This window comes from Leptonychotes weddellii, chromosome 4, assembly GCF_054177405.1.
Source record: "Leptonychotes weddellii isolate Sample4059 chromosome 4, ASM5417740v2, whole genome shotgun sequence".
In the NCBI taxonomy this organism is placed as follows: Eukaryota; Metazoa; Chordata; class Mammalia; order Carnivora; family Phocidae; genus Leptonychotes; species Leptonychotes weddellii.
In genome coordinates, this window is record NC_138372.1 from 78,154,371 (window position 1) to 78,168,053 (window position 13,683).

At 38.9% G+C, this 13,683-nt stretch overlaps 3 protein-coding genes and 1 long non-coding RNA gene across 8 annotated transcripts in view; 2 read left to right on the forward strand and 2 right to left on the reverse strand.

Annotated features, from left to right (window-relative positions):
* Positions 1 to 6,511, reverse strand: part of EXTL2 (exostosin like glycosyltransferase 2) — a 49,086-nt gene extending 42,575 nt beyond the window's left edge. Inside the window, exons 1-3 of one of the 3 annotated variants that reach the window (XM_081817056.1) lie at positions 6,273 to 6,511; positions 5,876 to 6,048; positions 3,662 to 3,739 (exon numbers count right to left, since the gene is read on the reverse strand). In XM_081817056.1, the coding sequence (XP_081673182.1) occupies positions 3,662 to 3,666 (5 nt within the window). In that variant the 5' untranslated portion in view covers positions 3,667 to 3,739; positions 5,876 to 6,048; positions 6,273 to 6,511. Of the gene's footprint in view, positions 1 to 3,661; positions 3,740 to 5,875; positions 6,241 to 6,272 lie in introns of those variants that run through there. The other 2 variants (XM_081817057.1, XM_081817058.1) reach the window with 2 other exon arrangements.
* VCAM1 (vascular cell adhesion molecule 1) overlaps positions 1 to 13,683 on the forward strand; it is a 226,790-nt gene that overhangs the window by 97,523 nt on the left and 115,584 nt on the right. The gene's annotated exons all lie outside the window — the stretch shown is intronic.
* On the reverse strand, positions 625 to 3,301 carry LOC145721056 (uncharacterized). The gene is made up of 2 exons (XR_014144532.1): positions 1,859 to 3,301; positions 625 to 1,753 (listed from the first exon to the last, which is right to left on the reverse strand). It is a non-coding gene; the product is annotated as an uncharacterized LOC145721056 (long non-coding RNA).
* SLC30A7 (solute carrier family 30 member 7) overlaps positions 7,131 to 13,683 on the forward strand; it is an 86,360-nt gene continuing 79,807 nt past the window's right edge. Inside the window, exons 1-2 of one of the 3 annotated variants that reach the window (XM_006728174.3) lie at positions 7,131 to 7,409; positions 7,628 to 7,729. In XM_006728174.3, the coding sequence (XP_006728237.1) occupies positions 7,330 to 7,409; positions 7,628 to 7,729 (182 nt within the window). In that variant the 5' untranslated portion in view covers positions 7,131 to 7,329. Of the gene's footprint in view, positions 7,484 to 7,627; positions 7,730 to 13,683 lie in introns of all 3 variants that reach the window. The other 2 variants (XM_081817051.1, XM_081817052.1) reach the window with 2 other exon arrangements.

The following is a 13,683-nucleotide window of genomic DNA, read 5'->3' on the forward strand; positions in this document are numbered from 1 at the left end:
TTCTTAGATAATATTGTCCTTGTGAATTTCCCAAAACTTTTAGGAGCTAACAAAAATTAGAAGCTAGATGACTTAATCTGGCAGGCAGCATACAGGATTTAAACCAACAGAAAATAAAATCTTACCTAGTTGAGAAATGAAATTTTAGTTTGGGTCCAGGAACTGACCCAAAAAACCCCTTAGACTTCAGGACGATTGGCAGAAAAAGAAAACTAAGTGAGAAAACACTGCTACCAAGTGTCATTCACTATTGCCCATAGTAAGCCTCTTCCATTAAAATTTCAAGCCACATACACTAGAATTTACTTCATGACTAAACACAAAATGCCAGAAATAGCACATGAAAGGTCACTTTTCTTTACAAGTCTTTTCCAGGTGCTATCTGGTATTCTGGGAAGAGTTTTGCCTTTCGTTATTTTCCACATATTCAAGAAATTCATTCTTTTCACTGTTATTTTAGAAGTGCCATACCACTTTTCTCATCCTTTACCAACTGCTATCTTCTGCTTCCTAAGTGATTTTCCCTCACTCTTCCTCCTGAGGAACCCATCTGTTCTTACAAGGCTCTTCCTAACTCCCATTACTTTCTTCACAGGTCTAAATACATCAAAATAAGTTAAATGATTTTGTGTTACCAATAAATATTCTTTATTATTTGTATTTAGGAATAGGACATTATTTAGGAATAGGAAAAACAGGAGTAGGAATACACTTATAGTAATAATAAATAATAAAAGTGTCCATAGCGTGGGATTCATCTTGTGGTTCTGCTGTACTTAGGATCGATTGTACAGTGTTCAGAATGGATCATTTAGATGACCACAATCTGGATCAACTGGGTCGTGGACTGGCTATTAGGATGAATGCAATCAGTCTTTTCTAGTCACAGTATAACTGGTTACATATATAAGATCACTGATAGCCAATTTAAAGCTTGTTCTTTAGAAGGCTTAGTTCTGGCCCTCACTGCATTTTGAAATTATAGTTCCGAAACAGTATTGCTAAAGCAGGTTGATAAATAGCTACATTTACTGCAATATCGCATTTGAATAGATAGATGCTGTGACAGGTCATTTCTCACTGCAGGCTGTAAGGAAAGAATTTCCGTACTGGGCACATTCAAGATCAAGTCCTCCTGTTGGCAGCCAGGCAGAGTGAGCCATTCCTTTATAGGTAAATCCAGTTAGAGGGAACACCAAGGGCAGCATTTAAAGCAGGGATAACAGACAGTAAGTACCTGTGTTTCCACTTGCCTGCCCACTCCCACCCCTTTATTCATAGCAGAAGCTGCCCAACAGTCCTGGCATTTTTTTTTTCCTCCTAAGCCTGAACAAAACATCAGATTCCTTTTCTATACTTCCTCAGAGAGCTACTATCAATTAGCTGGATTTGCTTCATTATCGCTGATTTAAGAGGAAATGATGTATAAGTATCATGTGGGACATTTTTTTAAAGTACCTCCTCCTTTAATTCAGCCATTTGTTACTGAGGCAGACAGTGAGCTCCTCTCTACCCTCGAAGCGCCCAGGTTATGCTACATAAAACTATGCTAGATAAAAGTTCGCTTTAGCCTTGCATCTTTCTCCTGGAATTGCCAATTCATTGTAGCTATGATGAAGATAATGATGATGATGTTTGGAGATGACCAATTCCATGGACATGTATTGGACAGGAGTAGGAATGGCCTTATTTCTAAGAGGAACATCCACGACTTGTAAGGATCCAAGGAGTCAATGCATCCTAAGAAGAAAGCCTAGAAATAGAAAAGCATTTTTAGCTCAGTACAGTGCCATGCAAAATTAGTTCCAGAAATGGGTCAAAAAGAAACCAAGTACATCTGCAAATATATTGCTTTTACCATTCTAGCATAATAGAGCTTTTCATTTGAACTTCTGTTTCAGTCACAGGAAAACGGAGAGAAGGCAAGATTGTTAGGCAACGGATCTCTGGAATATTCTATGGAAACTTCTCTCTTTTAGAAAACAGTGGTGTTCAGCAATAAACTCACATTCCAAAATCGCTAAGAGAAAGAGATTTCATACATATGAATTATAATTTATAAATAGTTTCAGATATCAAACCTAACATCAAAGCAATCCTGGCTCATACAAGCTTTCTAACTTTATTAGAGGAAGGTCCGAATCCCCATGGTAAATATCCATCAGTCAACAAACACTTACAGGTACTTACCCCGTGTCCAGCACTGTCAGGCACTAGGGATGGTAATGCAAAGAGCACCCAGTTCCTGCCCTCACAGAGCTCAGCAATAGTAATGAAAACTGTCAGACCTCTGCCATCTGTGTGTTATATAATATCTCAAATCAGTAAGGTTTCAAATCTTTAGAGACAAGGAAATTAAAATATATCCACCCCATTTGAGAGATGGGATAGCGGAGACTGAGAATATGAAACGATTTTCCCTGAGCCACAGAAAGAGTGGTAGGTCACACCAAACTCCACACTTGTGCCACTTCGTATTTTCAGTGTCTTGTGTAGTCTCTTATCTTCAGCTTTGTTCTAGTCTACAAGAATATTTCAACTTTATGGGTATTGGCTTTATTCCGTAAGCTGAATTATTTTGATGGGTTAGACTAAGGGAGGCCTTACAGTATTTTCGAACAGACCCTGGCTCAAGTAGGAACTTTTATTTCCAAGGAAACAAGAGTACCTCTAGAGGAAATAATTCTTCTCAGATAAAAATATTGGTACAACACTCATGTGCACAGCAGCATTGTTCACAAGAGTCAAAAGGCAGAAGCAATCCAATATCCATTAACAGAAAAATGGCTAAACAAAATGTGATTTATACATGAAATACTATTTAGCCTTTAAAAGGAAGGAGATTCTATCACATGCTACACCATGGATGAACCTTGAGGATATTATGCTAAGTGAAATAAACCAGTCACAAAAAGACCTTATAGGAGATATCTAGAGGAGTCAGATTCATAGAGACCAAAAAGTAGAATGGTAGTTACAAGGGACTGGGGGAAGGGGGAAATGGGGAGTTGGTTAATGAACATAGCATTTCAGTTCTGCAAAATGAAAAAGTTCTGGGGAATGGTTGCTCAACAATGTAAATATTCTTCTTCTTCTTTTTTTTTTTTAGATTTTATTTATTTATTTGTCAGAGAGAGAGAGAGAGAGCACAAGCAGGGGAAGCAGCAGGCAGAGGGAGAAGCAGGCTCCCCGATGAGCAAGGAGCCCAATGTGGGACTCGATCCCAGGACCCTGGATCATGACCTGAGCCGAAGGCAGACGCTTAACCGACTGAGCCACCCAGGCATCCCAACAATGTAAATATTCTTAATACTACTAAACTATACACTTAAAAATGGTTAAGATAGCAAATATTATGTTATGTGTACTTTACCACAATTTTTAAAAAACAAACAAAGGGCGCCTGGGTGGCTCAGTTGGTTAAGCGACTGCCTTCGGCTCAGGTCATGATCCTGGAGTCCCTGGATCGAGTCCCGCATCGGGCTCCCTGCTCAGCAGGGAGTCTGCTTCTCCCTCTGACCCTCACCCCTCTCATGCTCTCTCTCTCATTCTCTCTCTCAAATAAATAAATAAAATCTTTAAAAAAATAAAAATAAAATAAAAAATAAAAAAAATAAAAATAAAATAAAAAACAAACAAAAAAGCCCATATTGGTACTTACCTCATTATGGTAAAGTTTTAACTTCTTAAAACTTTTCTTTATGGCTTCTGTAATTGATAGGAACAGGATCTCTTGGTGCTATTAGGGGAAATCAAAGATTCTTCTGTGATGTTTTTGTCAATCATCAGAAAATTTTTAAAAATGCTTTTAATGCCATTGCCTATAGGCTTCAGATTATTTTTAGAAATTAAAATGAGCTATTCTGTGTTCTAAAAATTGCATTTAGGCAGAGAGATAGATAACATCTTCCCGTGAGGTTGGAGCTAACCCTGCTATATTTGTGTTTTCACCTTTGGGAAATATGCAGAAGCAGAATAAACTCATATCATCCCCCTATCTAATGTGTTTATACATTTGAAACCTATACGCTATAGATATGTGCCATGGAGCAAAACCTTGGAACGCATTAGCAATTTACACTTATATTCGATTTCTAGATTTTTAAGAATCTGTAGTTTTATCCACCATCATCACAGCTTCTTTATCCAGTCGAGGTTCACGGGGCATTCAATTTGAAGCATCTAAAAAACCATGGGGTCTAAAATAGGGCTGCAGCTAAATGCCAGGGTTGATTACTGAGGAATGACAGATGGCATCCTTCCTATTCCTTACTGACTACTGCCTGAAAGGAGCTGGAACCCTGACTGGAGATAAGCATCTGCCCCTTCATTCTCTCTGCATTCATTTCTCACAGTCCTCAAGCACATGTCTGAGAAGCCGGTTTTTTCCTGTCGTATAGTCTGCCTAGTTAATCTAATGCAATTAATTAGTAGAAGATGATCTAAACAAATATTTCAAAGTTCAGGGTAGAAATCCATTTATTAATTTTAAAATGTTCATTACTATATCTATTTTATAATCTTAAAAACCCCATTTAATCTTTTAAGACATGAAGGAATTAAGAGTTATGATTGGAATCTTTCAAAATCCTGCATCTGTAATGACCACCTGAATTGAGCAGAAGAATCATTTTTGATTTTCCAAAATAATGTTCTTTCATTAAACAAGTTATTGAAGGGGCAACAGGATGGCTGAGACAAAAGGCTTGGTATGTATCACAAGGCTCACTGAGTGACAGTTGTCTCCCTTTGATACACCAAGGGCATACCTTGTGCACATCTTAAACATCACACAATTCTAAAATCCTGTCACCCTCTCTCCTCACATCAACTTCATCCCATAAAATTCTTTCAGGGAAAGAACCTGGACTTAACTGGCTTTATAATTATTTTCTTCCTCCCACCCTGTGCCCGGCACAGAGCCTAGCAGATAGTAGACACTCATTAAATGACCGCTGAATGAAAGAAACTAACTTTAACTTTGATATGACAATATATATTGGTCAACATATATGGAAGAAACATTATTTCAGAATGACAAAAGAAGTGAGATGCAAACATTTTCCACTCACAGAACTTTTCCTCATTTAACTAGTGTCCAATTTCTATTTCCAATAAAATGCCTTTAGTATTGAAGTTAGGCTGCAATTTGGGAGTCCCAGGAAACCAATATAACTGAAATTAAACTTCAATTTCTCCAACTTATTTCAAAAGTATTTGAAAGGAGTAATGGGGTAATGCAGATTTCTCCATAAACCAGCTGAGCAATTTCTCGTTCACAGCAATATAGGATAAAATGCAGAATTCATTTTCAAAAATGGAATGCAAAAATACAGGCTCAAATTGCAGTTGACCTTGATGAATTAAGAGAATACGGGAAATCAGTTACTGAAATTTGGTTATTTCTATATATCTCCCCCCCACTTCCCAGTTACATCATATTGAAATAAAGCCGTTTTGGAGAAAAACCCAATTACCATGGAAATATTTATCTTTAACCTAGTTTGCAACCACTTAATATTTCCCCAGCAGTGCAGTAGAGTAAAATTGAAAGTCTATGGCTCATATAAAAGCTTCCTAAAAAATATAAGTAAATTCTACTAATTGAAAATATTTCTATGTTTAAGTTAAAATAATGAAACATAGGCCAAGAAAGGCAAAGAGAAAATACTCTTTACAGAACTTAATTTCTGGAATCTAGCTGTTTTACACAGCAGTTTTAATTAACATGAACAATGAAAAAAATACATTTTCAAAAATAAAGACAACAAATCACTACCCCACTCACGCACAAAGTTCCAAGAACGAGAGCAAAACATGCATACATCCTCACTGCAAAAATTTTTTAACACGAGAGCATTTGCTATTTCCTTACCTCGAGTGCAGAAGATTGCAGTGGGGCCAGCCGACTTATTTGCTTGCAGCCTGGTTCTCATAAAACGGAAGGGGCGTCTCGCTTGCTCATTTTTTGTTGTTGTTGTTTGTTTGTTTGTTTGTTTCTAAACCCAGCAGCGTGCATCTACCCTGCCTCATTCGCTGAATGATAACCTGGAAAAAACACCGCCCGCAAAGTGAGCGCCTGAAGCAGGGACAGTCCCCGGGTGGCCGCCCCTCCTTCCCGGTGACGCTCCACTTCCTGTTAGACTAAAAGGCAGCTCCCAAGAAGCTCGGTTTTGTAGTTTCCAGCCCACTTCCAAAAGCCAATCCTCCTTTTCCCCCATTTCTTCCCCAGAGTAACAACTTTTAATCATTCACGTGATGGACCACCTGACCTTATCCAAACAATTTTCCGGAAAGGCGCCCGCAGGAACGTTCCAACGACTGTGGGTGCCCAGGACAAGCCCGAGAGCTCCTCTCTCTGCGCCCCGCGCGTCTTCGCCCTCCACCGACCAGTCAGCTCCTCCAGCACCTCCCTCAAATGCGCAGGGAGGTTCTGACAAGAATTACAGCCGCGGCTGCGGCCCCCGGGATGACCTGGAAGTGAAGGGGACCTGCACGAACTCGAGAGTTTTGGGGGCTTCGGCGGGTTGAGATTGTCCGGGAAGCAGTGCCTTACCCAAACCTCATTTCCAACATGGTCTCGTAGGGGGTTCCTTTAAAGGGCTTCTTCTGGATTCATTTAACGTTCTTTCGAAAGGCATGTGTTGACTGCCTCACACTTGGCAGTACGGAAGGCCAGGCGCTGTTCTCCGGGACTGGATTACTAGGATTTGGGTGACCACCGAGTTCACCCAGCAAAACTATCACTTGCGCTTCCCGCGGACTGGCGGCTACAGAACACGTTGCCGCCTGGATTCTAAAGCATTGCCATCCCCAACACCGGGATTTAATGCTAATAGGGGGAAATGGCGAAAGGGCAGGCGCTGGACCCCAGCGCATCCGGGAACATCAGTGGTAGGCGGTCTGGGTGGGCGAGAGCGGGCCCTCAACCTCCCAGACATCCCAGTCTGTGGGCCGTCACTTCAGGATTTTCTTCGTGCCTACATCCCAGGCCGGCGCATTAACTACCCAGCAGTTGCCACTTTTTTCTGCCCCCTACTGCCTCCCCGCAGGTCCCACCTCGCTCCCGCCGTAAGCCCCGCCCTCCGCCGCGCAAGCCCCGCCCCCGGGCCCACCTCCCCCTTTCGCGTCCCAGGACGCGTTGCGCGGCCCGGGCCGGAAGTCGGCGAGTTCCCGGGTGTGTGTCTGTGTCTGTCTGTGTCTCGAAGCGGCGCGCGGCCCGGGACAAACGCTGGGGAATCCCATCTGAGGCGTCACCACTGTCACTACCATCACCCACGGAGCCACTTCTAGAGGGGAGTAGACCCGGCGCTTCGCCGGGCAGAGAAGATGTTGCCCCTGTCCATCAAGGACGATGAATACAAACCACCCAAGTTCAATCTGTTCGGCAAGATTTCGGGCTGGTTTAGGTGCGGGTGCTATTTTTGCGGGAAGGGGGTATCCGGCCGAAGGGGAGAAGGCCCAGACCTAAGGATAGCCCGAGGTACAGGGAGGGAGCGTCAGGGACACCTTCCTTCCCTGTGAGGAAAGGAGGTTTGGACTGGGAGGGTCTTGAAAGGGGACCCAACCTCCGGGTCCTGGCACCCCTTTGACTCCCGCCTCTTCTCCACTTTTATCACTCCCCCAGGTCTATCCTGTCGGACAAGACGTCCCGGAACCTGTTTTTCTTCCTGTGCCTGAACCTCTCTTTCGCTTTTGTTGAATTACTCTACGGCATCTGGAGCAACTGGTAACCAAAGGGGGAAAGGCAGGGCGGAAGCAGGGCGTGGGGGAGACGAAGCACTGTTTGCTTAGTGCCACGTAGCTCCTCACCAGGAGGTTCAGGTCTTGCCTTTGCCATTCAGCTCTGCTGCTGAGTTGCTTTCTCAGTTCCACACCAATCTGGCAAGGCTACATTGAAGATCCGGGCCCCATCGTGTGCGGCAGCATTAAGGTTTGGGTCCCGCCTTCCCACCCCTCCCGTCAAACAAGAGTGACAGGTCTCTTTCATTTTGTCTGATAGTCATCCTTGACTACAAACCTTCGCTTTGCTCACTTTCTTGGAATTGGGAGAAACCTGTTTCCTGCCTCTTTGGGGTGGGAGTGTTCCTTGCTTCTCTTGTGGGGGAGTGGCATTTGGATTTCACCCTTAAGATTCCGAGAGGGAATATCTGAGATGTTCAACTTAATTTATTAGGTCTTGGAATGGGAAAGAGCTTTATAAAGGGGATATCCGGAGAAATATGTGTCATTCTCTTCTCTTGAATTTTATGCTGCAACTGTCGGATGATTTTCCTCTGATCTTGACTGCAGTAGAAAATCCCATATAGTTTTCTACAAACTTTTATCTCTTGAGTTGATGGGTTTCTGTGCCATCTTTGGGTTTGTTTGGTTGGTTTTGAAACTGCTTTGCGAAGAGGTAAATTCAGGGACTCTGGAAATGAAGTACTATTATCTGGGTATTTGCTGTTGAATAACTTAGGGGCTTGTAAAATTCTTCAGCTAACAATAAGATCATTACACTTCTAAGTGTGTTGAATGCTCTTTAAATCTCACACTCATTTGAGAATCTGATAAAAACCAACACTCAAAATTTTATATAAAACTTCATTCAGGGTGATACTGTGTTCCTTGAAATACATCTTGAACCCCAGCTTAAGAACCTATGCCATTTATAGTTTATTTTCTATTATTTAGAGTTAGTCTCTTTCCTTTATAGTCCATTTTCAGAGAGAATTGCTGTCCTTGATCTTTATCTCTGTTGAGATTGAAAAATGACATTAAATAAGATCACCATTTTTTGTGACATTTACATTTTTATGTGAAAAAGTGGACTTCTTTTCAGTTCAGATGTCAACTCAATTTTATAAAAAATAGGTTATTGATTTAGTCACCCCTTTAAAAGGCATATTGAAACATAATAAAATTTTAGTATATATAATAACCATTTTGAATCCTCCGGGAAGTAGATATACGTATCCCATAATAGGACTATCCTTCAATGTATTTTGTATATTAAAAGCATTATGTTGTATTGTAATAATCATGCTTTATTATAAATATACAGTATTTATAATATATTTTGCTCTTCTTAAATTATGCCATATTGTGGCATATGTACTTGACTGTATCAAGACTATAACTTGGTTTGCATATGTACACTTTAGCTACAGTTACTTTATATTACAATACACTATCTTTCAATATGGCCTTCCATTGCATAAATTACTATGTGAAATGTCTCGTTCAAGGGAATTATATTTGAAGTGCCTAGACCACTTCTTTCATGGAAAGTTAGGTATAAAGTAAATTTTTTGACCTGTAGAGATCTATTGAGGAAATTACAGTTGACCTTTGAACAACATGGGGATTAGGAGCATGAACCCTGTGCAGTCAAAAATCTGTGTATTACTTTTGACTCCCCCAAAAACTTAACTTCAGATAGCCTACTATGGGCCATAAGCCTAAGCGATAACATGAACAGTTGATTAACACATATTTTGTATGTCATATGTACTATACACTGTATTCTTACAATAAAGTAAGCTAAAGAAAAGGAAATGTTATTAAGAAAATCATAAGGAAGGGGGCGCCTGGGTGGCTCAGTCGTTAAGCGTCTGCCTTCAGCTCAGGTCATGATCTCAGGGTCCTGGGATCGAGCCCCGCATCGGGCTTCCTGCTCGGCGGGAAGCCTGCTTCTCCCTCTCCCACTCCCCCTGCTGGTGTTCCCTCTCTCTCTGTGTCTCTCTCTGTCAAATAAATAAATAAAATCTTAAAAAAAAAAAAAAAAAGAAAATCATAAGGAAGAAAATACATTTATGGTACCTTAGTGTATTGAAAAATATCTGCATATAAGTGGACTCATGCAGTTCAAGCCTGTGTTGTGCAAGGGTCAACTGTACTAAAACCACTGTTTTCCAAACCATTTGTCAGTATGCACAGTACATAAGGAAAACATCAGTGGTACATGACTTTTTCTTCTGCCCTTTGGTGGCTTGTTCTCCTGACTTTAGGATCTCTTTTCCTCCAGTTTACTCTCTTTGATTGTGTTATTATATCTTCCACATTTGAAATCCAGCTGTGAACTAATGTCTGTCATACCTAAATCATTTAGTAGGTATTCATCAGCAGGTTAACCTCCATATCCACAACCACTTATTCCCTAATATTAATTTTTATCAGAGGATTGGGAGTACAAACACATTGCTTTTGAAGCCTTGGCATATTTAAAAATTGCTTGGGCCTTTTCATAATCTGGGTTTCTATGTCTTATTTAGATATTACAGTTTTTAGTCCCTTTTGTTGAGTGATCAACAATTTCTTTATATGACTGGATTATCTCTGTTCCTAAAGTTTAAATTAGATTTTAAGTTCCTTGAAAAAATGCCTTACCAAAATTTATTTTGTTTATCATATTCATTTCTGTGTTCATTTTCATTCTATAAAAATTAAGTTTCAAGATGTTATGAATATTGAAATGTCAAGAATTTTTTTCCATTATGAAATTAAAAGATGGATAAAACATGCTCTCTCTTCACAAATAAAGGTTTATAGAAACAGTTGATCTAGTTGCAAAGAATATTAAATAGTTCTGCTCCTTGTTTAGAGCCTTCATTATCTAAAGGAAGAACTTAGGCTCATTTGGTTAGGCGGTTCATTCGGTTAGGCGTCTGCCTTCGGCTCAGGTCCTGGTCTCAGGGTCCTGGGATCGAGCTCCAAGTCAGGCTCCCTGCTCAGTGGGGAGTCTGCTTGTTTCTCTCCATGTGTTTGTGCTCTCTCTCAAATAAATAAATAAAATCTTTAAAAAAAATAAAGGAAGAACTTAGTTATAATTAGTTTATATTTTTGATGGTGAGAATGTGTCATCAGTGGAAGAATAGCTAAGCTTCTGTGTATTTTTCCATCATATTAAATATCCACTGCTTTTCACTTTTCCACTAGAATGTAAACTTCATTAAAATAGGGATCTTTTCTGTCTTATTCAGGCACCTTAGTACATGGCACATAGTGTGCTTAATACATATTTGCTGAATGAAGAATGAGGGAATAATGAATGTATGGAATTAATCTACCTACACTAAACATACTAACTACCCCTATTAGAGGGGAGGAAAATCATTAAACCCCTCTTTTCTCTTATTCTTTGAAGTTAGTAGGAAAATGGTAGGAATACCATATGTGATCTTTCCTTCTAGGGTTCTTTTTCCTTCTAGCATTTTATTTTCATTGCTATTTATTGTTGAATAACTACTTAATCTCAAGTTAATATAGTATAAGTATGTGGTTTTGTACCATCTAGGATTAAGTTCTTTTTGAAATTACAGAAAAATTCCAAATAATGATTTCTTAAATAAGACAAAACTTTATTTCCAAGATGGTTGTTAGAGTTCCAGCCATGCCTAGCAGCAGATTGTCTAGAGTGGAAGGAAAAAGAGATAAAAAGTATATATAGTCTCTTTTAAGGAGATTTATCTGGACAGACATAGAGCACTTTGACTTATATTTCAGTGGCTAAACCTTTATCATTTTGGTCATACCTAGTTGCAAATGTGGTCTTTGTTCCAGTCAAACAGGTATTCTGCTGAAAGTCAGAGATTCTTTCTAAGAAAGATACTGTAGGCTCAGGAAGTGGGACTAGAAAGAGATAAGCTAGTTTGACTTCTTCTATAGATAGAAAACCAAGGCCCAGGGTTTTTTTCCCCAGAGTAACAGCAGAGCCTAAAAGCACCTGTCATCCAAGGTTTTTTGTTTTTTTGTTTTTGTTTTTTTCCACTACACCATGATTTTTTTTCTAGTATCTCAGTATAGTTTCCTTTGTTCTTATGCTCTTTTATTTTATGTGTACTTCACTGTCTGTTAGAAAATTTAATTTCAGTAATATTTTTTACCAAGGCTATTACAATCATTTTGCCTTTAGACATAGAGGGAAGTCATATAACTCTAAAGTAAATGTCTTTGTATTACCAAAGTAAATATTTGTTCAGGAAATGTTTTTTTTTTAATTTTTTTTTATCTATTTATTCATGAGAGACAGAGAGAGAGAGGCGGAGAGAGAAGCAGGCTGCCTGCTGAGCAGGGAGCCCGATGTGGGACTTGATCCCAGGACCCTGGGATCATGACCTGAGCCGAAGGCAGACGTTTAACTATCTGAGCCACCCAGGCGCCCCTGTTCAGGAAATGTTTTAGGCCATACCGGACACTGATTTGTTCCTACTTTGTATAATATGTCATAGCATATGTTTGTAAAGTAACTCCTTGGTAAAGAATGTGCTTCCATTAATCACATTTTTCTATAGAATTAAAACATGTATATCTTAGTCTTTTATCAGCTTTTCCCCTCTCAAAAGACAACATTACTTATCAGTCCATGGTGATGACTTTTGCTTTCCTACAGCATTACTTTTCACCATAGAAATGCAGATAAATATTCAATTTTGCTGAGAATTTTTTAAAGTAAGGGATTATATAATGGAATGTAGTGGAGTTGAGGGTTTTTCATCGTAACTCTCGTTAGCTTAACAACTTATACAAATGTCAGGATTCTAATTTCTTGGTAATAAATTGACAGTTAGTAGTTTCTTTTCTCCTTTCTATCTCATGAAAACCTATCTTGATTACTCCCTAGCTTTAGTTTTGAGTTAATCTTTAACAACCACTATAAATATACTGTTATCTTAGTTATCAATAGACTTTTTAAAAAATTTTTATTATGGAAAATTTTAAACGTAAGTAAAAGTAGAGAGTTTAATGAACCTCAGGTCCCTTCCCATCACCCAGATTTAACATTTATCAACATGTACCCTATTCCATTTACTCTTGCTTTTACCTTCCTTATGCTTTTACCTGCCCCACCACTGGATTATTTTAACACAGATACCAACTATAATTTCTTTTAAAAGAAATACTTATACTTCAGTATGAGTCTCTAAAAAATAAGAGCCCACCCCCTTTTTTAAACATTACCCAATGCCATTCTCATCTTTAAAAATTAGCAATTTATTAATATCAAGTGTCTAGTTAGTGTTCAGGTGACCCTTATTATCTCATAATTTCTTTTTACAGTTGTTTTAATAAATCAGAATCCAAACAAGATCTAATCCCAACAAGATCTATAGTATTTGGTGGATATGTCTCTTAAGTTTCAGTTTATGGGCTCTTTTCTCCCTTTCTTTGTTTTTGCCTCCGCTAGACCTTAAAATCTTTTCCAAAAGTTTCTTTTGCTAAATGTTCTATTCATGTTCATTATATTTTGCTTCAATGATCAGGTTTCTCTTTTGTATCCTAAGAAGTTTTCATTATTAAAATATCTTTAGAAAGTAGTCACTTAAAAAAAGTTTAAAAATTAATCATAGAGAAACTGACAGTGTTTAAAGATGGGAGCCTAAAAAAAGAATGCTGCTTTTAGCAACTAATTTTTCTTCATCAGGTTACATTTGGTATATAAATCAGATAACCTGAAATATTCTCATGCTGTCTTTATTTATAAGGAAATTTATGCCATGTGGTTTAAATGATAATTCAAAATAAGAAACATTTGCTAATATTGAAGATGAACAGTAAAATAGGAGTTCCTCATGAGTAGTATTTTGATACATGGTAGGTGAACAGAGAACTAGAAGTAGACTCTTTTTCATGTAAGTTTGCCTACATAGGTGCAGCTGAGTAATTTTCAAATCATGATACCAGATTTAAATAAAAAGACCA